Here is a 26,815-nt window from a genome sequence, read left to right as displayed (position 1 = left end):
AATAGTAATAAGAAACAAAGCTAGGCTAGTGGCCAAAGGATATAATCAGGAGGAAGGAATAGATTTTGATGAAACTTTTGCTCCTGTTGCTAGGTTAGAGGCTATTAGACTACTTTTAGCATATGCATGCTTCATGGATTTTAAACTCTATCAAATGGATGTAAAAAGTGCATTTTTAAATGGTTATATAATGGAGGAAGTTTATGTAGGACAACCTCCAGGTTTTGAAAATCACTTACATCCAGATTATGTGTATAAATTGCATAAAGCATTGTATGGCCTTAAGCAAGCCCCTAGGGCATGGTATGAAAGATTAAGTAATTTCCTAATTGAAAACAAATTTAAGAGAGGAAATGTAGACAAAACCCTCTTTATTAAAAGAAAAGGAAATGACTTATTGCTTGTACAAATTTATGTGGATGATATAATTTTTGGTGCTACTAATGACAGTCTTTGTCAAGAGTTTGCCAAGCTTATGCAGGGAGAATTTGAAATGAGCATGATGGGTGAGCTCAACTTCTTCCTTGGGCTACAAATAAAACAATCAGAGGAGGGCATCTTCATCAGTCAGTCCAAATACATCAAGGAAATGTTGGAAAAATTCAAGATGAAGGATGCAAAGGAAATCAGCACACCGATGGGCTCAAGTTGCAAGCTTGACAAAGATGAAAAAGGTAAAAGTATAGACTGCAAATTGTACAGAGGTATGATAGGCTCTCTACTTTACCTTACTGCTAGTAGACCAGATATATTATTCAGTGTTTGTATGTGTGCTAGATACCAAGCATGTCCTAAGGAATCACACTTGCAAGCTGTTAAGAGAATTTTTAGATATCTAGTAGGGACATCTAATGTAGGCTTATGGTATTCTAAACAATCTGACATAAATTTAATTGCTTATTCCGATGCTGATTTTGCTGGGTGCAAACTCGACAGAAAAAGCACAAGTGGCACATGTCAATTCTTGGGTGCCAATTTGGTTTCTTGGTTTAGCAAGAAACAAAATTCAGTTGCCTTGTCCACAGCTGAGGCTGAGTACATTGCAGCTGGAAGCTGTTGTGCCCAAGTTCTTTGGATTAAGCAACAACTTGAAGATTTCGATATCAAAATGGATAATATACCAATTAAATGTGATAATACAAGTGCAATTAATTTAACAAAAAATCCTGTCCAACACTCTAAGTCAAAGCATATAGAGATTAGGCATCACTTTATTAGGGATCATGTGCTGAAAAATGATGTGATGATTGAATATGTATGTACTGAAAATCAATTGGCTGATATCTTTACAAAGCCCCTTTGTAAAGAAAGATTCAACTTCTTAAGGAATGCTTTGAGCTTGTATGATCCTAGCAAATGAATTGAACTTGTATTGCATTGTTTTGCTGCGCAAACTAGTAATCAACCTCAAGGTAAACATAAGTGAAAACATGAATTCATGTAAGCTAAATGACGAACTGTTTGACTTTCCGGAGGATAGTCACCCTCCCTTGGACTCTTCATGGAGATATTTTCAGAGCCTATTTCATAGGTATTCGAAATTTGGTCAAACATTCCTCATTTCAATATTAATAATTCAAAAATTATTATCAAATTATTATAGGATGTATCATTAAGGGGGAGGATCACAAACAAATTCACTCTAAGTTTATCAAAAGAGATCATGTTGATTAGGGTGATTAAACAAAAATTTGGGAGAAGATAGAATTTAGTCTGAAATTTTTCAGTGCCGGAGACGTCTCTGGCAAATCGCAGAGACATCCCCCCAGGGGAGACGTCTCGCCTTAGTCGCGGAGATGTCTCGGGGACCGAATGAGGGCTTTTAAAATAGGTCGAAATAGCTCGAGCCGACCCGAGCTTTCTCCTTCATCCCCGACCAAAACGAAAAACCCTAGCCTCCATTTGCTCTCCACCTCAAACCCTAGCCTCCGTTTGCTCTCCATCACAAACCCTAGCATCCATGGCACCAAAGAAGGCTAGGACGACCCGTGGAAGGCGACCTAGGGCAGCGGCCAACGGTGAGGAACGGCGGGAAGAACCCTCCGCGCCGTCTCCTCCGGTTGCTCCGCCAACCACGACTATTTCCTGTGCAAATCGCACAGTCACGACCGGAAGGTATATAGATTTCTCATTTTTAGATCATGAGGGGTTCTCTATTGGAGAGAGACTCCGAGCCCAAGGGTGGGAGCACTTTTGTACCCTCAATACCTCGACCTACCCCGGCCTAGTTAGAGAACTTTTTAGCAATATGGCCTTAGGGGACATAGGGTACACTGCATATGTCCGAGGGACATTAGTAGAAGTCAATGAAGATGTCCTATCCACTGTCTTACAAATCCCTAAGGACGGTGAGGCTCCAACCTCACATCCCCAAAGGGAATCAGCCCTAAATCTACTTTTAGGAAGAGAGGACTGCGGCCCTCTTGATGTTGTCAATTCCCAGGACCTAAATGCAGAGATGAGACTTCTTTTAAGTATTGTCAACCGGGTCCTATTTTCCAAAACCGGTCGCTTCGATTTTGTTTCGGAGCGAGATTTAGTTATAATGCACCATATCCTACTAGGGATACCCCTAAACCTCCCTAGACTTATGCTAAACTACATTGCCCTATGTCATAGGTATTCTAGGTTTAGTTTACCCTACGGCATGATCTTTACCTTAGTTTTCAAACACTTCAAAGTTCCCATTCCAACAAATGAACCTGCAAAGCCCTTGAGAAACACCGACTATTATAATGAGGGCACAATGAGAAGAATGGAATTTCATAAGATAGATGGGTCGTGGGTGAAGGTACCAAAGAGAAAAGCCCAAATCCTAGAGCCCGAGAACCCACATCATGAGTCTGACCATCACTCTCCTCCACCTAGCAACTTGGATATCCCTGATATACCCTCCAGCTCAGCTGGACCTTCCACATCCATGCCACCACCTCCTCCAGTTAGTGGGCCCTCCTTCCTGTCAGAGGATCAGATGCGCACCTTAGCATCTGCCATTTGCCAGCAGATGAGGGAGGAGATGAGATCCATGATCTCTACAGAGTTGGCCCCCATCAGAGCTTCACATGAAGGGCTTCTACAAGAGATGAAGGATATTAGAAGTCAAATTGAAGCTACAACACAAGAAATAATGGGTGCGGGTGCCACCCAAACCATCAGATCAATAGAGCTCAAGGACAGCTTGAGGAGCATTTCCAAGAGTCTCAAAGAGCTGACAAAACCAGATGGCAACGTGGGCACCTTGGTTGCCCAACTCAGAGGAAGAATTCAAATGGCAACCATAGAGTTTGAAGCACTTGTGGCAGGTTTCCACAAGTCATAGGGAGATCAATTTAAGACCCTCATGGATTCCATCAATGCATTCATAGATGCAGCTTGTAAGGTTTATGAACAAAATACAGCTGGTAGGGCCCATGAGCAACGTCGCCGATGAGGGACATTTTGCAGGCTCTTCTTTTTGTAAATTCTAGGCTGTTTTGAAACACTTTTTGTATTAGAAATCAATACTTGTAATGATTTCTTCTTTTGACTATGTACTGACTTCGAAGATTTACAATGACATATGAATGACATACAATTTCTTTTGCAACCCTGTGTACATTTCCAACTCTGTATATGTAAATATGAATGTGCCTCTTGATGTGTCATAAGAATCTCATAACATACATTATGTATTCAAATTTGGCACAACTTATCAAAGCATATGAAACAGGGGGAGCACAACCTGAATATCAAAGGGGGAGTAAAATGAATGCTGAACTCTTTAATAAAGATAACTTGAATATCCTTGAGTGGTTAATTATAATATACTATGAATTGAGTTTTAAGCACCTAATGATAATTTGTCCCCTTCATTGTTGATGACAAAAAGGGGGAGTAGATATTGAATATGGAGATATTGAAAGGGGGAGTAGATATAATTGAAAGGGGGAGTAGATATATAGAAAGAACCAATATGGATATTGAATATGGAATGCAAAATTTATAATCATACTCCAAAGTTAATTTAGAAAAGATAAAATTGAAGAATATTGACTTGATTCAAATTCAGCATAGATATATAGAAAGAACCAATATGGATATTGAATATGGAATGCAAAATTTATAATCATACTCCAAAGTTGATTTAGAAAAGATAAAATTGAAGAATATTGACTTGATTCAAATTCAGCATCAATATTTCATTTTAACTTGATTCAAATTCAGTTGATATGCTAAAATTGCTTAAAAGCTATAAAGTTCAATCCCATGCAATTATGCACACTGTATCTAGCTCTAATCAAAACATTATACTTGTACATCTGATCAAATACTGTGTATATATTTAAACTTCAAATTTTTGCATATACTCAGTGTTTTGTCATCATCAAAAAGGGGAAGATTGTTGACCTCCTAATAGATTTTGATGAATACAAAACACTAGAGTATAATTCCATTTATCTTAACAATTTAATTGAGGAATTCATGTGATTAATTGAGAATATTGTTAAGAAATGTCTAGGCAAGTTCCCATAATTCCTTATGAATTTATTGAAGAATATTTTGAGTTAAAGAAAACAGATCAGGGACAGCCGAGACGTCTCCGGATAGTTTCAGAGACGTCTCTGGCACAAACAGGAAGAACTGGGACACTTGGAGACGTCCCCGGCACCTGCCGAGTCGTCCCCGCGCTAGCGGAGTCGACTCTCTCAGTAGCGGAGTCGACTCTCTCAGTGGCGGCAGAAAGGCAATTTTCAAGAGATATGCGCGAGACGTCCCCACTGTACGCGGAGTCGTCCCCGCAAGTAAAAAGGAGACTTCCCGAGTCGTCCCCAAGATAGCGGAGACGGCTCTCTCAGGGTTTTCCAGAGAATGGTTTTTTCGGTGATAAGGAAGCGGAGTCGACCCTGAGACAGCGGAGTCGTCCCCATGCATAAAGTGCAAACAAGCCGAGACGTCCCCTGAAGGAGCGGAGTCGACTCTCTCAGGGAATTCCAGAGGACATGTTTTTCAGAGATAAAGAAGCGGAGTCGTCCCCAAAGCAGCGGAGTCGTCCCCATTCAAAAAGTACAAACAAGCCGAGACGTCCCCTTAAAGTGCCGAGTCGACCCCAGACAACGTAAAAAGTAAAATCTTGTAGCCGAGACGTCTCTCGTTGAAGCGGAGACGTCTCCGGAGCGCCTGGGACGCGACTGACAGCTTTTCAGGTTTGGTTTGAATTTCAAATCCTTTTTACTTTGTCTCTAACGGCTATATTTGCTTTTTTGGGCTATAAAAGGGACCTCTTAAGTGGTTCTCAACAACTCTTCACCAACCCAAAGCTAGATCATTCAAGAGAAAAGTAAGAAAGAAAAGTTCAAGGGAGTGAGTGCATTCAAGTGAAGAAATCAAGTGTTTTCAAGCTTCCCAAGTGATTTCAAGCTCAACCTCTCACGTACGCTCGGGATTCAAAGCTCACACTCAACCCTACGCGGTCCACATCGGAAGAATCAACATTTCTCACGCTTCCAACGGCAAAAGGATTCTTCCGGGTTCTATTGTTCATAATTGTCATATTTGCTTTTTAGAGCTTTACTTTTCCTTTGTAAACTCTTTCATTGTGGTGCTTGTTCCAGTCAAGGGACTTGGAACAAGGGAAAGGCGTCCCAAGCCTAAGTGAAATTGGGGGTTTTAGGGTTTGTTGTGAGCCCGGTGTAAAACAACGAGTTGGGTAGTGAACTCGCAAAACTACCGTACTGTAATCTTGGATTATAGTGGAAATTCCCAAAGGTGATTTGGGGAGTGGATGTAGGAGCAGTGGAAGCTCCGAACCACTATAAAACCTTGTGTTTGCGATTGACCTTTCTTATTCCTCCTTCTTTACTTTAGTGCATATATTCGTGTGTTTTATTTTTAATTAGTCAAAAGCTTTTAAAACACCCAATTCACCCCCCTCTTGGGTGACCATCTCTGGGCAACACAAATCCTTCTTCTTGATTATTTTTAAAAGAAAAATAACTTATTCTTCAATCCCTGTGGACCGACACCCGTAATCACTATCCTACAGGATACGTACTATTGCGTGGTTTATTTTTGAAATTGAAAGAACCGATCATGTATGACCTACTTAATAACTCACTACTGATGGATCATAGATTGGCATTTCCAAGCAGAATCTTTCCTTCTTACTTTTGGTTATTATGAGCCCAATTATTCATAGGGAGTGATGGCTTATACAGAAAATAGTTCATCGAATTCAACCTTAGCCTCTACCTTTTTCAAATGTTTCGCCCCTTCTTAGTGATGACTGTATTCTGAACCAAGCTGCTGCTCTTGAAACTGCCCTTCTACCATATAAGCATTTTAAATTTTCACAGAACAAAGGGGGAACAAAAGTTGACCAAATTTTCTCACTAGTTGTGGTTTTGCATGCGAAGCAAAATTTTGTGATCAAATCTGGTGATGTTTTTCTAAGTGGAGTCTTTGACTTTGTTGTGTTGTGTTGTAATATGGTATGTGTCACGCTCCGAGCCCGAGGCGCGGCAGATGCCGCACGCCCGCACGGCGGGTTGCACAGGTGTGCAAGGCATCAGAACATATCAGAGCAAATACAGATATTCAAAGCTTATTTAAGGGTCAATCACAGATGCTTAAAATTTATATAAATAATTAAAGTTATTCAAAAACAGTTTTACAAAATTTCAAAATAGCATATGCCAACATAATTCAAATGTCGAAGCTAATCTAACTAAAATGTCAATAACTGAAGGAATCATCGGAAAATCTAACGCACTCTCCCAATCCCGTACGATCAAGTCTCTGGATCTGAAAAATAGAAAACAAAATAATAAGCTACACTAGCCCAGTAAGCAACAAAATACCCCAGAGTGGGGTCAAAGCATATCAGATCAAAATACAAAATAATGACTGGGTAATAAATCACAAATAACATCGTTTTTCTCTTTCCAAAACTTATTATCATTTTTACAAAAAAACTATGATACCAGAATCTGAACATAATATACTATGGCCACGTAACCCAGTGGCATGGATTGCACAAAGTGCCAAACACCACTATTATTCAGCACCGATGGTACGGTGTCCAAATACCACTATTCTAATCACCAGTGGTACGATGTTGAAAATGCACTTTGAAGCATTAAATTACTTACCTATTCTCGCTTAACTCCTACTTCAGGCAGGCAAATCAGGTTCACCTGTTTACATTTAATTAATTTATTTGTTAATTTCAGAGCTAAGAAAAATAAAAAATAATGCTATTGGGTTTCAGATTTCGGGTTTCGAATTTCGGATTTGAACTGGGCCCAAGTTGGGCCCACAAAGGGTTCAGCCCAAATAGGGCCCAATATGGCTGATCTGGGCCCAAGTTAGGCCCACAATGGGTATGGCCCAACAGGACCCAAAGTCCTGCTCACGGCCCACAAATGGCCTCCCTTCTTCCCGATTCATCCAAGAACAGGGGAAGAAGGGAACAAGGAGGAAGGAGCAGGGAGCCGGCGAGGTGGCTGGCCTGGGTGGCGAAGGCTGACGCCCAGCCGACCGCAGTGGCGGCCGGCGGCCGCTGCGGCAACCGACGTGAAGAAGCAACCGAGAAGGTCTCGGTTTGGGGCCAAAGCAAGGGAGGAAAACATGCTGAATAAAGGGCAAAAGAGGCTTACCAGTGGTTGACGGAGAAGAGGGTCACGGCCGAGGGTGGCTCGGTCCAGCGGCGGTGCATTCTGACGGCCAAAATAGATCTCGGATTAGGGGGGGTAAAACAGGGGAATACGGCTCGGGTGATGGTGGTGGTTAGCTGAGGCGGCACACCGGCCTCTTGGGAAGCAAGAGCAGAGGGAGGAGTAGAAGGGAGGAGAGGAAGAGGAGGAGACGGAGGAGGGCTCACAGGTGATCTCATAAGGAAGACAGGGGGGTTTTATAGCCCCATCGTAACGGCTCTCCGCCGCGGGAATTATGGCGGAGGCGAAATCAGCGGCCGTGCGTGCGGCCGCGAGATGGACGTGGGACGACCGCGGTGTAGATGCGATCCCCTGCTACGCCCCTTCCAAAAGGGGCATTGGGCTAAAATCGGCTGGGGCTGCCGGCTTCAGCCCAATATCTTACATTCTCTCCTTCTTAAGAAAATTCCGTCCTCAAAATTTGAGAGATCTAGGCCTTTCAAATTTAGAAATGCTCAGCCCATTGAGTAATACAAATCCAAGATCTCATTCTCCTCGATCAAAATCAGTGTGATAGATAGCTTTAGATCAATTATCAAAAATTTCATAAGTGACTAACTAAAATCTCAGATTAAAATTATCATCTTGATGCACGTTCACTTGAGATCGGATCAGCATCAATTCTCAACCGTATTGATTAAAATTAATTATATTTGGGATAGAACTTGAAACGAAATAGATCTCATACACTTATCATGGTAGTGTGCTGATCGCTCAAAGGATGATAACCAACCTTAGAATCAAATCATTATATGGCTAGTAATGTAATTCACAAAATGAACATGTAATGATGATCATTAGATAGCAATGGTCTATCTCAAAAATGATTTGCATCAAATAACAAAAGCAAGTCTGAGAAGGCAAAGTATTGATACCATGATTCAATATGCCACAAAGCTTTTAAATTAAACTTATAAATCATAACATGGGAGCAAATAATGCATAGTTTATTCAGATACTTAACAAATTAGACCGTATTTGGTCAACAATCAACTAACCCGAGTCATGATATGCTCAATTTATTATTATTATTATTATTATTATTATTATTATTATTTTCTTAGCATACCTAAAAATAGCAAAGTCTATCCAAGAGATAACATAATTATATCATGATTGACCTGAGAATCAATACTATTCACCTTCTCTTATTAACAAAATCTTTCATTATTGAACAACATAGTCTTTCATCATAACATGTTACCAAAACACAGTCAGCATTTTTATCCAATTTAAAATAACTCAGTCCACCATGCTTTTGTTGTGCAACTCTGATCAATATTTTCCAAAATTTCTTAATAATCTCATATCATCAACATTTATATATATATATAATATCCAAGCAAAATTTTATCCTTGCTTCCCAAGTACACTATGTCATGATTAACCCCTGAGATAGTTGGCGTATTTGTACCATCATATGATCAAGTAATCATATTCTAAATCCAAATTTGAGCTAAGCCAATTCTAGTTTCCCTTGACAATTCCAATATACAAGTTGATATTCATTGTAAGCTTCGATAATTAAAAGATTCTAGATTAGCTTACTCAGGAGCCTAGTCAATCATCTCGAATCTTTTCTTTTAGGCTAAACTTATTTGGGCCTCTCATGAAATTCCACTTGCATTTCTCATATGATGAGACAAAATTCATAATCAACTCATGGCCTTGATTTATAAATATTTAATTCACAAGAATCTAATAATCTAGTTCAAAGATTTACAAAAAAATTCTACTAAGATATAACCTCTATAATTTTACATTGAGATCATCTCCTCAAATGAGTAAAATATTTTTATTTGCAATACTGCAAACATTTCGGAATCTTGTAAATCTACTGGACTTAGAGAATTTACTAATAACACAATGATATCCATATCGATCAAAATCAAAAATACTATACTTTCCAATGATTTATTTTTTTTTTAATAAGAAAAACATCAAGAACTTTTCCAAATCAAACAAGTCCTATTTTTGACCAACCCAAAAACATTTCAATCCATCAATATTCTCAAGATTTACTAATTGACTTTGTGAGGCCCAATAGTCCCACATCGGAAAAACTCGTTCCAGAGACTGGGCATATGAGGTGGGTGTCTCCTAATCCTGCAGATGTGTTTTGGGTGGAAAACAAAATCGGGGAGGGGTGAAGGACGTTTGCGTGAAGCTCCAAAACTGAACAATATCTGGCAGGGGAGCTCCGTGTTCCCCCCTCATGTGGCCCCCACGTGGGCACAGGTGCCTCACGTGCCTCGCAGAGGCGGGGGCGTGACATTTGGTATCAGAGCCGAGGACGGCTTTTGTCCGATGGTGGAAAGGGTGTGAGGCCCAATAGTCCCACATCGGAAAGACTCGTTGCAGAGCCTGGGCATATGAGGTGGGTGTCTCCTAATCCTGCAGACGCGTTTTGGGTGGAAAACAAAACCGGAGAGGGGTGAAGGACGCTTGCGTGAAGCTCCAGAACCGGACAATATCTGGCAGGGGAGCCCCGTGTTCCCCCCTCATGTGGCCCCCACGTGGGCACTAGGTGCCTCACGTGCCTCGCAGAGGCGGGGGCGTGACAGACTTTCCATCAAAATATCAATCTTAATTGTTTCAAGTCTCAAGTAGAGCCAAATAAGAATTCTTAAGTCTCATACCCAAGTATATTTTCCTTCTATATACGAGTTCCATGCATGATCCACATACAGATTTCAATGAATATTTTCTAGTCCAAGCTTTAAACATCTTTTTATAAATGAACCTTAATTTGCCACCAAAATAATTAACTTCAACTAGAAGCAATATCTACAGTGCTTGATATCAAGTTAAACTTCCAAAATAATTACATTGCACGATAATATCCCATCATTAATATTCCTTCACTTAATTTAGTCAAAATCTAATTAATCATAACTTGAAATACAAATTGCTCTACCAAGAAAACTCTCAGAATAGCTTATTCACACTTCGGTTACGACTATAATTAAGTTGCATTCTAATTTTAGCATTTCAAAATTCTAATAAAATAACACAAATTTATCAATAACAAAAGCAAATAAATACCTTCGTCTAATGGCCTAATGTTTACCACTCTCTCAAACTTTCCGACGAATCCTAAAGATTCTAAAACTTAAGCTCCATCTGACTATTTCAAACACAATCCCTAGGAATCTGAAACCTGAGTTCTGATACCACCAAATATGTCACGCCCCGAGCCCGAGGCGCGGCAGACGCTGCACGCCCGCACGGCGGGCCGCACAGGCGTGCAAGGCATCGGAACATATCGGAGCAAATACAGATGCTTAAAGCTTATTTAAAGGTCATCACAGATGCTTAAAATTGACATAAATAATTAAAATTATTCAAAAGCAGTCTTACAAAATTTCAAAATAGCATATGTCAACATAATTCAAATGTCCAAGCTAATCTAACTAAAATGCCAATAACTGAAGGAATCATCGGAAAATCTAACGCACTCCTCCAATTCCGTACGATCAAGTCTCTGGATCTGAAAAACAAAAAACAGAATAATGAGCCACACTAACCCAGTAAGCAACAAAATACCCCAGAGTGGGGTCAAAGCATATCAGATCAAAATACAAAATAATGACTGGGTAATAAATCATAAATAACATCGTTTTTCTCTTTCCAAAATTTATTATTATTTTTAAAAAAAACTATGATACCAGAATCTCAACATAATATGCTATGGCCACGTAACCCAGTGGCATGAGTTGCACAAAGTGCCAAACACCACTATTATTCAGCACCGGTGGTACGGTGTCCAAATATCACTATTCTAATCACCGGTGGTACGGTGTTGAAACCGATTCCTCACAGATTACAAGTCGACAGGTCCAACGTATAATCCCCATTGGCGGGGCCAGAACAGAACAGAACAGATCATAGTGATGCTGAGAATGCATATATATATAAAAATAGATTTTATAAATTGCTCGGTCATAGTGTACGGATTTCAGAGCATATAACATAATTTTTAAATGAAATTTAACATGCCATACCCATTTTACTAAATACAAAACATATTTCGAAATTTAATCCACGAATAATTATTTTACCAAATAATCTAGAAAATGTACTTTGAAGCATTAAGTTACTTACCTCTTTTCGCTTAACTCCTACTTCAAGCACGCGGATCAGGTTCACCTGTTTATATTTAATTAATTTCTTTGTTAATTTCAGAGCTAAGAAAAATCAAAAATAATGCTATTGGGTTTGGGTTTCGGGTTTCGGATTTCGGGTTTCGGATTTCGGATTTCGGATTTTGGATTTGAACTGGGCCCAAGTTGGACCCACAAAGGGCCAAATAGGGCCCCAATATGGCTGATCTGGGCCCAAGTTGGGCCCACAATGGGTATGGCCCAACAGGGCCCAAAGTCCTGCTCACGGCCCACAAATGGCCTCCCTTCTTCCCGATTCATCCAAGAACAGGGGAAGAAGGGAACAAGGAGGAAGGAGCAGGGAGCCGGCGAGGTGGCCAACCTGGGTGGCGGAGGCTGATGCCCAGTCGACAGCCAGCCGACCGCAATGGCGGCTGGCGGCCGCTGCAGCGACCGACGTGAAGAAGCAACCGAGAAGGTCTCGGTTTGGGGCCAAAAGCAAGGGAGGAAAGCATGCTGAATAAAGGGCAAAAGAGGCTTACCAGTGGTTGATGAAGAAGAGGGTCACGGCCGAGGGTGGCTCGGTCCAGCGGCAGCTCTTTCCGACAATCAAAATAGATATCGGATTGGGGGGGGGGGATAAAACAGAGGAATACAGCTCGGGTGGTGGTGGTGGTTAGCTGAGGCGGCACACCGGCCTCTTGGGAAGCAAGAGCAGAGGGAGGAGTAGAAGGGAGGAGAGGAAGAGGAGGAGACGAAGGAGGGCTCACAGGTGATCTCATAAAGAAGAAAAGGGGGTTTTATAGCCCCATTGTAACAGCTCTCCACCGCGGAAATTGTGGTGGAGGCGAAATCAGCAGCCGTGCCTGTGGCCGCGAGGTGGACGCGGGACGACCACGGTGCAGCCGCGGGATGCCTGCGGCGTCTCTGCGCCCAAAGAAGATGGAGGGGATCGCGTCTGCGATCCCCTGCTGTGCCCCTTCCAAAGGGGCGTTGGGTTGAAGTCGGCTGGGGCTGCCGGCTTAAGCCCAGTATCTCACAGTATGTGATCGGAGCTCATTTACTAACTTCATGAACTTACCGAACAAGTAATTAGTGGTAATTAAGAACTAAGAATAACCAAACAATTTTTGCTAGCAACTTAATGACACAAAAGAATTTATCTTTGAGACTCCTAATTTCTGCAAACTTAATTACTTTTAATGTAAGTTTCACTTACTAATTTAGTTTTTAAGAAGTATAAGCTTATGCATAATAGATATTATTCATTTTGGACCTGACCAGTACCCAAGATCAGGTACCTTGATGGTGGTTTTTCAGAGTTAGTGCTTGACAGTGTTACAACACTGAACCATGAAGAGTGCTTTTAGTTGTACCTATCACATGTTGTCATACCTCAACCAACTCGTTTAGTTGTGGCAACCTTGAGCAGCTTGAAATCATTAGGCAAGCAACCTTGTACCTCAGGGAACACCTCGATCGATTGTCTTGAAAATTTGAAAATTTGAAAATTTAGAACGATATCTTACGTGGTTTCAGCAGGTACTTAGATGAGCTTTTACTGATTCATTCTCCTCCACAACTTAGAAAAAGGAGACGTGATCACTTGCATAAAGGAATAGGCTTAGGAAAAGAATCATGAGCTTACTACCCATCATGTTTGACTTCCTGTAATGCATACGTTACCTGATCATTTCTTTATTTCGAGTCTTACAGATATTTCAAATCTCGTGCAAACTGTCAATAACCCGCTGCGTCTAATGCAAGCAAACGACATAACCAACAGCCTCTCTTAAAGATCATTTTCATGAATGCCCAACTCGATTTGAATAAATACTATGCTATCGCTTAAGCTGATGTGATCAGTTGTTAGCAATTTCGTACTAGCTGATCTCATTGGTTATGTACATAATGTTTTTAAAATCTTTTTATTCTGCAAGAATATCAAATGCAATGTTGTGGCCAAACTGTTATCCGGGTGTGTTTGAAGCTTCACTAGTTGAAGACCTCTATTCTGTTATAGCGAGGAAGGTCTGTTTCTTTTATTTATTTGCTCACACAGGTTCATTTATCCTAATCAAGTACATAGCCCTTGTAACTTCCGCACAGTAGAGCAGGTGATCTATTGTTACTGAAGGTTGCAGAATGTGCCATGAGTTGGCCTGCCTTCTTTTGTTTTCAAATAGCTGAATGTTCTCAGAATTAAAGCCCTTTCCGGTTCCATTTGCATGAAATTGTCTTGAGCTAGCAGGATTTGTTAATCTATAGTCAGCGACGGTGGTTATCATTTTCCAGATTAATTATGTCCTACTCTTCTGTCGATGATGATTTCCATGTTGTCAAGCGAAGAATAATTCTATAGAAAGACTAAAGCTCCCATTTCAGAAAATATCCATTAGATGATCGATATTTACTGTTTCATTCTTGCATTGGATCCACCTCATACAGTGTCTGAACTCGTGGCTCGAGAAAATACAACGCCTGCTTGCCTTCCTTCACCTGCCAATCTGCTGATTGGTTGGCTTCGGCGCAAATGTTCTGACTTCTGCATCCTTTAATGTAATTCTTCAATGATTAGCCTCGATCCCCCAGTCAGACATATCACCTCTGAAACACAATTCAGTCAGACGCCATGATTCCTTTACGATGCATCAGTGATATGTGCCACTGTAGGAGCTGCATATTTTCCTGTAGGACTGTCAAATTTCTCTACAGATTATTTAGGATGGTGGTGTTTTCAGCTGATGAGCTCTCACATTTGTCGAAAACCATCTCACGGTGGATTTGTCTTCTCTTGTGAAACTTGATTTCCTTTTGGGACTGCGATTTGGGTTCGTCTCCCCCATCAGATGGGAACACGGGGCTACCCAAAGGGTTATCCAATTTAAGTGGTTAAAGTCTTAATTTAGTAGGTTGAGATGAAGCTGACAGTTGTGTTTGCATCCACCTATAGTTACCTAACTACATTGACTCCTTTCTTCAGGTCTTAATTCCAATAATTCCATGAAGGCAACAACCACTTCCATGATCACACGGCCATGTGGGATCTCATTATACCTATTATCAAGCCATCAGTGGATGGACAATATATAGGTTTGACAATCATTTTTACAAACTCGTGAGATTATATAATGATAGGTTTCTGATATATTAATGGTATGGTGATGTCTTGGACTAAATGTACCAAAAAATCTTGGACTAAATGGCCGTCATGTGTGCCCCTGCACGTGTGGCTCGCGGAGCTTAGACTTTTACCGGCATCGATGGACCAGCGCTTGATTGGCCGCAGCTTTGGAAAGACCAGAAGACACTCCACCTTGTTTTCGGGCAAGAGGAAGTCAAATTTTTCTTTGTATATCTTGCTTGTTCATAAAAATTATGGTTGATGGATATTATAAAAATTATTTAGATCATGATCAATAGTTTGGATTTGCAAATTATATAGACCAAAATGAACTTCTGTTCACGGGCTATATCACCACTTTTTTATTTCGTACTCACTTGAAAAAATAGGTATCAAACCTTTAAAATAGATAATTATTAGTATTTAGATGTTTTATACATTATAGGTCGCAATCAATTTTATAGGTTTTTATTTTGGGAGATCCATCATTCATTTTTTATTGGAAAACATTTTAGCTCCGGGCTTCATTGTTTATTGTAATTGGTCGAGTGCTTTTATCAGTATCTAGATTGTGCTTGTCATGGGCCACAGGATGCATTATTGGCTTCCTATTCTACCCTAAAACTAGGCTTGTCTTATTTAACTAACTTGTCCAATGGGCTCTTATGACCCATCAACATCAAAAATTGACACTTTTAATGTTTTATTTATATTTTTTTCTTAAAAACAAAATCTAATCATAGGTCCCTGTGCTGCCTAATGGATTATGTCATCACAGGGCCATACCTAGCTTAAGAAATAAATCCGAAACTCGTGAGGTGGTGAAAGGCCCTAGACACCTAGTGACATGCCATCAGCCTAAAATAATTGGTTGAACTAGCCAATCAGGTGCCTCAATTTTTGCCATGTGGCATTCTGGAGGCACAGTGTCAGCTGGCCTGCGATTGGTGTAACCCTAGGTGGGCCATGCGCTGGTCCCTACCATCCCAAACATCATTGAGCCTTCTGAATTGGCCTCTCTTAGCTTTTCAGCAAGATGAGAGGAACATGGCTATCACGAGCTTAATGATACATTTAAATATTTTACATAATTATGTATGAGCTTAATAATACTTTATGATTTTTGTATTTTTAATTTATAGAGTTTATATCTTTTCAGTGTAGGTTCCTGATACTTCCAACAGCCACAGAAATGATGATGATGCTTGAATCGACCCCTGATAGTCCTTAGACTATTTTTTTTTAGATTTTATGTGTATATTTTTTATATTTTTCGAAGCATATTCAGTTGTAAATTGACTTTCAATCATATTTGACAATATAAATGTAATTATATTTGACAATATAAATATTTGTTATTTCTATATATATTATATGTGTTATTATATATTTTTTGTTATGTGTTTGGTGTATATGACTTCTGTTTAACTTCTGTTATTAGAGGTGTTTGGTATATATATTTGTATACAGTTTTTATTTTTTTCTTAAAAAATAATTTACACTAAAATGCATCGATAAAACATACATTAGCAACGCTAATTTACGTCGTTAAATAGCGACGGAAATAAGCATTGCTAATATACACGCTTCAGCACCGATACTATTTCAATGCATCGATGATTAGCGATGCTTATAAGTATAGTTTATTATAACTCATAACGTGAACCAAAAGCGTCGTAAAATTATTTTCTCACAGTGGCATTGCCGACGCTTTTGCGATGCTTTAGAAAGCATTAGAAATTTGACTCGCAATGCTTTTTTTGCATTGGAAAATGCATTAAAAAATGTTGGCAATGCCAAATGTTTATGTAGTGAAGGAAAAAGAGAGGGTGATTTGGAATGGGCGGGGGCTGGGGCTGTGGAGATTGCTCAGAAAAGAGCACACTCTACAAACTTGTGTCAGAGAGCCTTATCACTACTTATAAAGGTTAGGAGGCATCATCATTGTGATCACTGTAGAAGATGATGTCGACGCTGTATTATTTGGTCTATGAGGTGGTTCGATACCATTCTTTCCTTTATTCAAGGCATGATAACTTCTATGATTGGTTGGTCCACAGTGTCCCCTCCATCACTGATCACAGACCTACGATCTTGATCAGATGCTTACGTTGCGACAGGTGGCGGCTGGCATGTGCAGGCCATGTGGAGGTATGGGAGAGGTGGAGTGGTTCGCACAGCAACCATGTATGCCCATGCTGGTCCTCCATTTCAGATGTGTTTCGGGCAGTGGATGAGAACACCAAATTTAAAACTAAGGAAGGAGGAGAAGGTTGAGGAATAGTCCCATGATAAGTGCCATGCTTGAAGTGTTTTACATCAAAAAAAGAAAAGAAAAAAAAAAAAAGAGAGAGAGAGAGAGGAGGCATTGTCCTTGGATGTTTGATTGTAAATTTTATTCTATACTTGTAATTGTTTGTCAATCAAGAGGGATTCAACTGCTGCATCCAATATAGCTAGTGCTGTCACAGCATGACACCATGGTGAAAGTAGGACCTGGACTTACATTCACATGATCTCCGGCTCATGGCCTGTTATTACTCTATAATAGAAGAGCAAGATTCATTTTTCCCTTTGAAAAAAAAAAAAACTAAGAACAAACATTTATTTTTTGAGCATTTCTGAAAAAGCAAAGTTGGTTCACCACATAACTACACGTACCAGTAGTGATGACACCCAACAATTTTAATTTCTAAATATTATTAGATATACAGATTAAAATCAATGATGAGAGGTTAATTTGATGGTTTTATTATTGATTTGGTTTAGCAATCAGTTCCTAATTCAATTCAAGATGGGCTTGCAAATCAAGTGGATCGTGCACTCTGAGCTCGTCATTCAATAAAAGTTTGATAATCAAAACATGGCCAACTGGTAATTTTTTTATGGGTCAGTGAGCAATTCTAAAGCTGGAGCTAGATTTTTAATAAGGGACTATAGTGGTAGAATGATGCATGCAGCAGCTAACTGTTGTTTCATCCTCTATTCCTGAAACCAAACCCCAAGCAACTTGGGGTATAGCCATGTTCATATCAGTTGCCAAGTATAAAACCACGCATGGCTGGAATAAGATTCTTATACAGTGCTCCAGTGGATTAATAACCCCAGGGCTGCAACTCCACAGGATCTCCCTCTTCTCAGTGATGTTGTTTGGCAGCGCAAAGATGTAATTTAGGTGTTCAAAGTGCTGCACATTTTTTAGGGAAGGTAACTATTCTGCTGACTAGTTAGCACATGAAGGCTCAAGGAAGGATATGGGGTTCAATGAGCATGATCTAGTCCCAATACAGCTCTCTTCTTTAGCGGCCACCGAGGCTTATGATTTTTTTTTCTTTTTTTTTAATTTTTCTTTTCAGATTTTAGTTGGTTGTTCTCTTCTGTTATTTTTCTTTGGAGTTTAACCCCCTCAACAATGTACCTAAAAAGATAAAAAATAAAAAAGAAGGAGAGAGTAGAGCTATAATTTAGCTTGCTGATAAGGTCTTTCTGTGGCAGTTCTACATTCAAATCCTCTCATCATGGTCAAGTATAAATTTATTAATGGATGTGCATGGTTTAAATGCTAACAACAGATGAACATTCGGCTTATTTCATATATTAATTGATAATTAGCTAGTATGATCATAAGTTATTGTATAATTATTTAGTCAAAAATACCTATCAATCAACATGATCATTATGTTTTCTGGACTAACAATAGGTAATCTTGACTTATCTTACATATGAAGTAACAATTGACTTGTGGTTCCACAGGAAATGTAGATTAATAGATTAATCATCGCATAGAAAATCTTGTAGTTGCATTTGTGCTATTATAATATATTTAAGACTCATTTGGTTCACGGGAAGAGGAGGAAAAGTGTGGTCAACATGAAAATGGAGAAAGGCCGTATATTTAGTTAGAGTTTTCGAAGGAGAGAGATGAAAAAATACTTTTTCCATGAAAATAAGTTTTTTATATTTTATAGGAAAGAAAGACTCGTATGAGACATGATAAAGCCACTTTCTCATAGACTAAAAATTGGAATAATTTTTTTTCCGAAAATACCCTAAAGTTTTTAGATAAAATGGGTAAAACATTTTTCTTTATTAAGGACATAATATGTATTTATACAATTTTTTCAACAAAAAATAGATACTTAACCAAATATAAGTTACTTTGAAATATGTCACTTTCCTATAGTCAACTAAATATACAAAAACCATGTTTCTAAGTATCATATACCCAGGTGTCAGCTTCTAAAAAAAAACATTCCAATAAGAGAAAATTCATCCCACAAACCAAAGGAGTTCTTAAGTTAGAAAAATAAATGATGGACAAAAATGCATTAATATACCATGCTCACAACTATATCCACTTTGATATATTCCAAAATTGGGTCCCATATATGGATAACCATATGTTTTTTCGATTCTACATGCATATATGGTGCACATATTTCTGGCATTTTCTTGGGATATGGATATAGATAGAGATATTGATTAGAAATATAAATATAAAAATTATCATAACAAAAAAATGGCAGTTTTTAATTTCAATGACATAAGTCTCTCATATGATAACTTGACTACTCATATAGTGCATACTTTTAAGATTAACATATTAACATATTATGTTTATCTGCCTCATATTGCATATGTAATTTTGACATGTTTGAAAGAAATATAGATATTGAAAAAAAAATAATGATTTCCATCCATTTGTACCCAAAAGAGAAGACAAATATATGATTTTTATTGACATTTGTTTAAGGAAAAAAATGAATAACACTTGTATCCATTTTGCTGCTATGCATTTTTTTATCGAATATGGGTAGAAGAAATATTCAATCTGTATCTGGATTTCTTAGCTTGTATTTGTATCCATCGAATAAAAGATGGACATACATATGGATATACACCCATGTCATCAGGCCAGCTCTATAACTTCGGCCCTATTAATACATCATCTGAGCCCCTCCCCTTTTGGGACCTCATCACCTTCTTGCGGTCCCGTCCTTACCCTTCCCCTTCCCTTCAGCATCTCTCTCTCTCTCTCTCTCTCTCTCGCGCTCCCCCCCTCCCTCCTTCCCTCTCCCTCTCTCAGAGCATGAGCATCTTAAGTATGATAGAGGCAAGACTGCCTCCGGGGTTCAGATTCCACCCTCGGGACGAGGAGCTTGTGTGCGACTACCTCGCGAAGAAGGACTCAGGTGATGGTGGGAATGGCAGCTTCTATGGTTGCCCTATGATGATCGACGTTGACCTCAACAAGTGCGAGCCATGGGATCTTCCCGGTGAGATCATCAACTATCTTTGTTTGCTCGAAGAGCACTAAGGTTTTCCTATGACGGATTCAACTAAAATTATGAACGCATATGCCTCTATCCGATCCTTTTTCTCTTCTCATGTTACATCATAGGTGGTTCATTTTATGTCATTTTGTACATGTTTTGTTGGTTAAATAAGGTGTAGACTTGTCCTTTTCTTTTTAATCTCTAGATTTCTTGATATTAGGATGTGTTTATTTGTTGCTGATCTTAGATTTCCACCACTATCATATTAGCTTGATAAAAGTTCAAAATTTTTTGGTTTGAATTCTTCTCTGAATGGCTCAACCTTCTTCTTTTTTTGTTTATTATGTGTGCCAGTTCATAAGGTTTTGGAAAAACCACTGAGTGGGATTTTATATCTTTGTTTGAGGGAAAAACCGATTGAATGAGATAATTGGAGCGTGTACGTCCATCAAACTTCAATGAAGTTGAAATTGATCGGACGTTCAGTTTGCTTCGACTCCGAGCCCAATTCCTCCAAAGCTCCCTAGTTGGTCCGGAAATCCATCCAATGCATTCGAAGATCCAGCGTTAAGTGTGTTTGTTGTGATATGAACTAGATCTCTATTCTCTTCTCGTCATTGAATTAGATTATGCAAGGACTTCTCAGCAACTATAATCTTTTCTATGTCTAAGTCAAGTCTAATTGATTGTTAATATATGAGAGGTAAAACTCATGGATCTTTATTAGATCGCCATCATCTCTCGCTTCCTTTGTGGTATGACATGCAAAAAAAAAAAATTCAATGAAATCCAAACCATTAAAATTCCATGGACTATCATTTTGAAGGAACTGATATCAAAATTTTGGAAAATCATCAAACATATTTATCATGCACCACTCTCAAATTTTTGCTTGTCTTTTCTTTCTAAATTCTTGCCTTAACCTCACTTATTAGCACCCAGTGAAATATCAGAGCAAGAATCTCCTAACAACTGCCATATCGATCGATCCTCTTCTATCATCATCAGTTCATATATTTCTGGGTAAAGATGACGATTGTTTGTTTGTTTTTTTTGGTCTAGATATTATAATGAGCACAACCTTCACACGTCTCGTCTTCCTTTTGGCCTTATCCTTCTCCTAACAGAAAAATATTCTCTGGCCAAAAGTATGGCCCCTCTTCAACTTCTTCATGTGTCTTATTCCTTGCATATGAGATGGCCAGCCAACCCCATGCTTGACAAAAATCACCTTAGGCAATAACAGATATGAAGATATGCACCCATATGCCCATTATAGAACAACTAGATACCTCAAGAAAAAAAAACAAGAAAAAAGTATAGTAGAAAAAAAATCGTAAATTAAGGTCCTTGTTTAGCTAATCCTTTTAAAATACCCTAAATAATTCTTGTAAAAAAAACATAAAATTGTTAATAAATCTAGTGTCATGGCACCAGACTCGAACTGGAGACCTTTTGTGTTAGACTGAAGTGATAACCAACTACAACACGACGCCTTAAATCTTCTGTAGCATAAAAGCTTTGATACTAATATTTCTCTCCGTCACAATGTTGATTGGTTTTAATAACAAACCTTTGCACACGCACAGAAAGAAAGAGATGGATCCAAGGGCAAGTGATCTAGCAATAGAGGATCCATGAAACACTTGTCCCCAAGCCAATAGGACCATTCAGTCCCAGGTCTTGGTAGCTAACCAAGACAACTAACATTCTGATGAAGTTTGGAGTACAAGGCTGATGGCCAACATCGACCTCCCCAGTTCATCGTCCATCGTAATCACGATAAATGATCTCCATCATGGATGGGAGAGGACACTTACGACCATATATAATAAAGTCATCAAGTATTTATCCCATGCCATCAACTTTGTAGTACCCTCTCATTTGTAGGTTATAGCTAGCTGGAAGTCTGACAAATAAGCTTTTGTCTTTGATCTTCAAAAATCAAACAAACATTTATATGTTGCGATCTTTTTGGATGACAGGTACATCTCAGTTGAGTCTATACGCATGTATGCATGTATGTGCGCATATATTTTCTTCTATGCCTAGATAAGCTTACTAGGAATTTGAAAGTTCTAATGCTAAGTGTTCCTAAAGTAGCTCTAAAATGTTGATTAGCTTCATATTGAGCCAAAATTACAATAGGGTACGTCCTGCCGTGTTTTTTTTTTATAGTTTTGGCAGGGTGATCTATTTTCTCTTATAATTTTTCTTAAAACAACTAATGCTACATTTTGAATTGCTAATCAGAGCTGGCATGCGTGGGTGGCAAGGAATGGTACTTCTTCAGCCTCCGGGACCGGAAGTATGCGACCGGGGAGCGGACGAACCGGGCGACCCAGTCAGGTTATTGGAAGGCCACTGGGAAGGACCGACAAATAAGCCGGCACGGGGTACTTGTCGGGATGAGGAAGACTCTGGTCTTCTATCAAGGGAGAGCTCCCAGGGGGAGGAAGACTGACTGGGTCATGCATGAATTTCGCATGGAAGGACACAGCAACCCGCCAAAGTTTTCTTTCGCCAACAAGGCAAGTATATCAATCCTCATATTGACATGTCTAATTTACTGCAGGGTCATATATTAGCTTTTAGATTCCAAACAAGCAGGCAAGGCTCTCTTCATATAGAATGAAAGATAAGAAGGATTAATCTAGTTCCATAATTAAGATAGGCATATTTAACAGCTAAAGATGTGAAAGATAGGTTCAAATGGGATTACCAATGGTATACGGTTGGCAATTCAATGAATCTGATTGACTTTATGGATTATACATCATGCAGTATGTATTAATAAGTTCCTGACAATCGTAAAATTAGAGGTATAACGATTGAACATTTCAGTTTTTTATGAGTATGATATTATTACATGTAGACTTCATACTTGGAATGACGTAAGTAAAAAATTCCACATTTGCAATATTATAATTGTCTGACTTAACTTTTTCTAATGACTTATAAACCATCATGGTAGTTCTTTGCATTGCTGTTAATCTGCTAGACTGATTCCACACGTATTAGACTTCATAAACAATGTGGAAAGAGAGAGGCCTATAAATCCGGTTAAAATAAAACTTATACTGAGCATGTGATTGTGGACTCGATCAAAAACATGTGAATTGTAGGTTAAATCAGAAGGGCGACGACAGCTGAGTAAGAGATTAAACGACAAGGGTTGAGACTACGTGTTTTGTGGAAAGATGAGAAGCTTATTTGACTCTTCCCTTGTATTTAAGCTCTTTTTTATTTAGATTTAGTGTCATTCTCGTGCCAGCTATTGAATTCCTAATCCCCAAATCTTTGCTCCCTCCTTCAGTCATTGTGCATAGTAGAAAATTTATTTATCATCACCAAGTTTTGTTTTGAATGGAATCGTCGTTGCCCAGTTCACATGATGAATTTACTTTCTGTTAGTTCTTATACTGACATCCACATCCTGCCCAAAGTTACTTGCGTCACCTACTTCTACATGATTTAAATTTCTGAAATGTCAAACGCCAAAGTTTAAGTATTTTATTTATAAGAAAGATTCATCTCGCTCATGTTATTTTATTAAATTGCATCCTTATCAACTCATACCAGGAATACTGAGGTATATATTATTTTTGAAATTACTATAAAAAATTACAAGATGGTTTATGACATATTCACGTAATACTTATGAATAATCATTTACTGACGTTTCATGCTTCTACCTCATCGAATAACTGTTGTTTTTCGCATGCACTTGCGTAACAATATATCAATAAAATTTTCTTTTCTCTAGATAGAAAGCCCACTTGATTTTCTTTTTTTATCTTTTGAAAACCAAATTATTACTGAAATGTTTGTGATATGGTTTTGATAAAATTCCAAACTTCATGTGCTTTTTTGTAGTATTCTTTTCGATTGGTGGCTAAGTGACTTTTTATCTCTTCTCCTTAAACAGGAAGATTGGGTCTTGTGTAGAGTATTCTGTAAGAGTAGAGGAGTCACCACCAAGCCAATCACGGAGACTTGCTGTCATGACTCAAGCTCTTCCGCCCTCCCTCCCCTCATGGACACGTATGTTACATTCGACCAAGCTCCACCGAGCTTAGAAAGGTACGAGCAAGTTCCCTGCTTCTCCAACCATCCTCTAAACCTGGCATTTCACCACCCAAATGCCATAGTTCCCACCATCCCTTTGGTTGAAAGAAGCCTGCCCACCAAGATCTCAGCACATATGGGGAGCCTGCCAGATATGAGTTCTTGTGATAAGAAGGATATAAGGGCTGTTGACATCACGAAGTTGGAGGACAACCCAAAGAGAGAGGTCCATCCAAATCTAGCTCAAGGAAGCTTAGAGGGCTACTTAACTGAAAATGGCCTGTCCAATATTTGGAACACTTGTTGATTTAGTGAGATTTGTAGCGTCTGTTAGGAATTGGTCATAAAACATTTGTAGCCACCCACAAAACCTGTACATAAATATAATCCCATACCTCTGTTGAGACGAGTGTTTTCTTAGCATTGTGCATTTATTTACCTATAAGAAAAGATCTTTTTTGGGGTGTGTTCAGTAAATTTATTACATACCATTCGCTTGTACCTTCTAATGTCTTTCATTAATGAATTAGTGGGGCTTTCTTCAAGGGAAAATAAGAAATCGCCTCATGTCGTGCATATATTTCCTGATGTCAATGTGATAATATTGAAGTCTATCATGAATCGAGGAAATTAGAGCTTCTGGAGGATCTCTTATTATCTGTAGAGCTGTTTCAAAAGCTGGAGTATCAGAAAAGGTGAAAGGTTTCTTGTGGCTAGTTTTAAAAAACAGATTGTATACAAGCGAGGTATTAGCAAAGATAAATATGGTAAGCGCTGGATGCCCTCCGTGCAGCACAGGTGTCGAAACAATGTCCTGTCTGTTTACTTGGTACCTCATCACAAGAAGCGCATGGTCTTCTTTATAGTCTCGTTTTAGAATTCACTCTTAGCCTTTAAATCTGCAAGTTCTTTGGACCTCCTGAAGGCGCAAAAAGATGCCACCATCTCTCTGAAAAGGTTGGGATCAACTCCTTATGGCACGTAGTTGGCAGATTTGGCATGAAAGGAGCTCATGAATTTTTCTAAGGAAGAAGACTTCCGTCAACTTGGTTCTATGGAAAACCATTCACACCTTCCATCTGTGGGGTAATCTTAGCTGGTAAAACTATTAAATAGCAATATAACAATCTTAAATTCTTTGGCTTCATTGATGCAAGTTGGATCTCCTCAAGATTACTGTCGTTAAAATCTGTCTATTTCACTTTATCCTTTCCTCTACTATTTGTGATTAATTCTTTCAATTAATAAATTGGGCAAAGTGTCTCACTTCCTCCATTATTCTTAAAAAAAAAAAAAGAAGACAGAGAGAGAGAGAGAGAGAGAGAGAGAGAGAGAGAGAGTGCTAATATTGAAGTTAAATGTCTCCCTTCTCTTGTGCCTTACAATTCTATGGATAGAGTCCTAGGTTATGATTCCTACAGACTTAGGTTAATGGGAATGCAGGATTTCGTGCATACCATGCAAAGACCAATAGTAGCTTGCTTTGTGAGCACAAGAAACGACCATATTTCGTCTTCTTTTTCTAAGCATAAGAATTTATTTAATTTTGAAAATATTAAATTTGTCCATTCATATTCTGGTCTCATTACGTGTGACCTTAAAATTCTTATACAATTTCTTTTTAGATAAAATGTTTATTATTTTTAATACTAAGAGATACTTCTCATTTAGGTTCATTTGAAGCTTGTTCCTTTTGCGCTCTATGGGCTTATCCCCTCCTCCATCCTTTTTTGCTGCAATGTATTATTTCTTCTGTCTATTTTTTTATTTTTCCTTTTTTTTTTCTACTTTGGTGTTCCCTTTTATATTTTAATGAAATGTTAGATAGATTATGTCCATCTTTTCTCCCAGAAAAAGAAAAGTTATACATATCATTTCCGACTTCTTGTTTCTCTTATGAAGTTTGTTGCACATATCTAACCTCTAAAGCTAGGTTCTTGTAAATCAAGCTACAAAACCTAGATTAAATACATTCGCTCTCTCTCTCATTGTCCTTACTATTTTTCCATATTAATTTTTTGTTTCTTTTAAATTATTGACATGCAAATTCTCATGAGATTACTTTATTTAGCTACAAGAGAAAAATACTTAACTCCTTTGAATTATCTGCAAATATATATGCCATTTGTGTTAAATAAAAGGAGGGATTGGTTTATTTATGGCAAGAATTCTATACTTCCCATATTTAGAGAATAGTGTGAATTTGAGCAGCGATGACTTAGACCCTAACCACCTCTCACATGGAGTACATTACCTTTCTATATTTTCAAAGTTTGCCTAACATTGGGATGTTATTCTTGGTCACAACTTGGAAATTTATGTATTTATTTTATTGGTCTATACAAAAGAATTTGAATTTCTGGCTTTATTAATCAATCCCCTTTTTGTACCAAAAAATTATCGGTCTCCTTCTAAGCTGCTTAAAAATCAGATGCTTTTATGCTTTTATTTGTTTTTGTTGAAGTAACGATTTTATGTTTCTTATGTTGGTGTCTCATGCTTAGAGATCATAGTAAAATTCTCCTCTTTACATAACTTTAAACTTCTCGTCAA

The 26,815-nt window shown here is 38.6% G+C and overlaps 1 protein-coding gene across 1 annotated transcript; it reads left to right on the top strand.

Moving 5' to 3' along the window:
- Positions 1–19,882: 19,882 nt before the first annotated feature.
- LOC103698318 (NAC domain-containing protein 21/22-like) lies at positions 19,883–25,697 on the top strand. Its single transcript, XM_089927258.1, has 3 exons — positions 19,883–20,194; positions 22,448–22,725; positions 24,123–25,697. Exons 1-3 carry the CDS (start codon positions 20,008–20,010, stop codon positions 24,567–24,569), a joined length of 912 nt encoding a protein of 303 aa, XP_089783384.1. The 5' UTR covers positions 19,883–20,007; the 3' UTR covers positions 24,570–25,697.
- Positions 25,698–26,815: the final 1,118 nt, after the last annotated feature.

The sequence above is a fragment of the Phoenix dactylifera genome, chromosome 14 (genome assembly GCF_051530095.1).
Source record: "Phoenix dactylifera cultivar Ajwa chromosome 14, Ajwa_hap1_PhDact_Kaust_v1.1, whole genome shotgun sequence".
Classification (NCBI taxonomy): domain Eukaryota; kingdom Viridiplantae; phylum Streptophyta; class Magnoliopsida; order Arecales; family Arecaceae; genus Phoenix; species Phoenix dactylifera.
Note: the sequence above shows the minus strand (reverse complement) of the source record. Positions and strands in the feature narration are given on the sequence as shown.

Coding starts and splice junctions, on each gene's coding strand:
- LOC103698318 (XM_089927258.1), top strand. CDS start 20,008: ATGAGCATCTTAAGTATGATAGAGGCAAGACTGCCTCCGGGGTTCAGA. Junction 20,195..22,447: donor CGAGCCATGGGATCTTCCCG/GTGAGATCATCA, acceptor ATTGCTAATCAG/AGCTGGCATGCGTGGGTGGC. Junction 22,726..24,122: donor AGTTTTCTTTCGCCAACAAG/GCAAGTATATCA, acceptor CTCCTTAAACAG/GAAGATTGGGTCTTGTGTAG.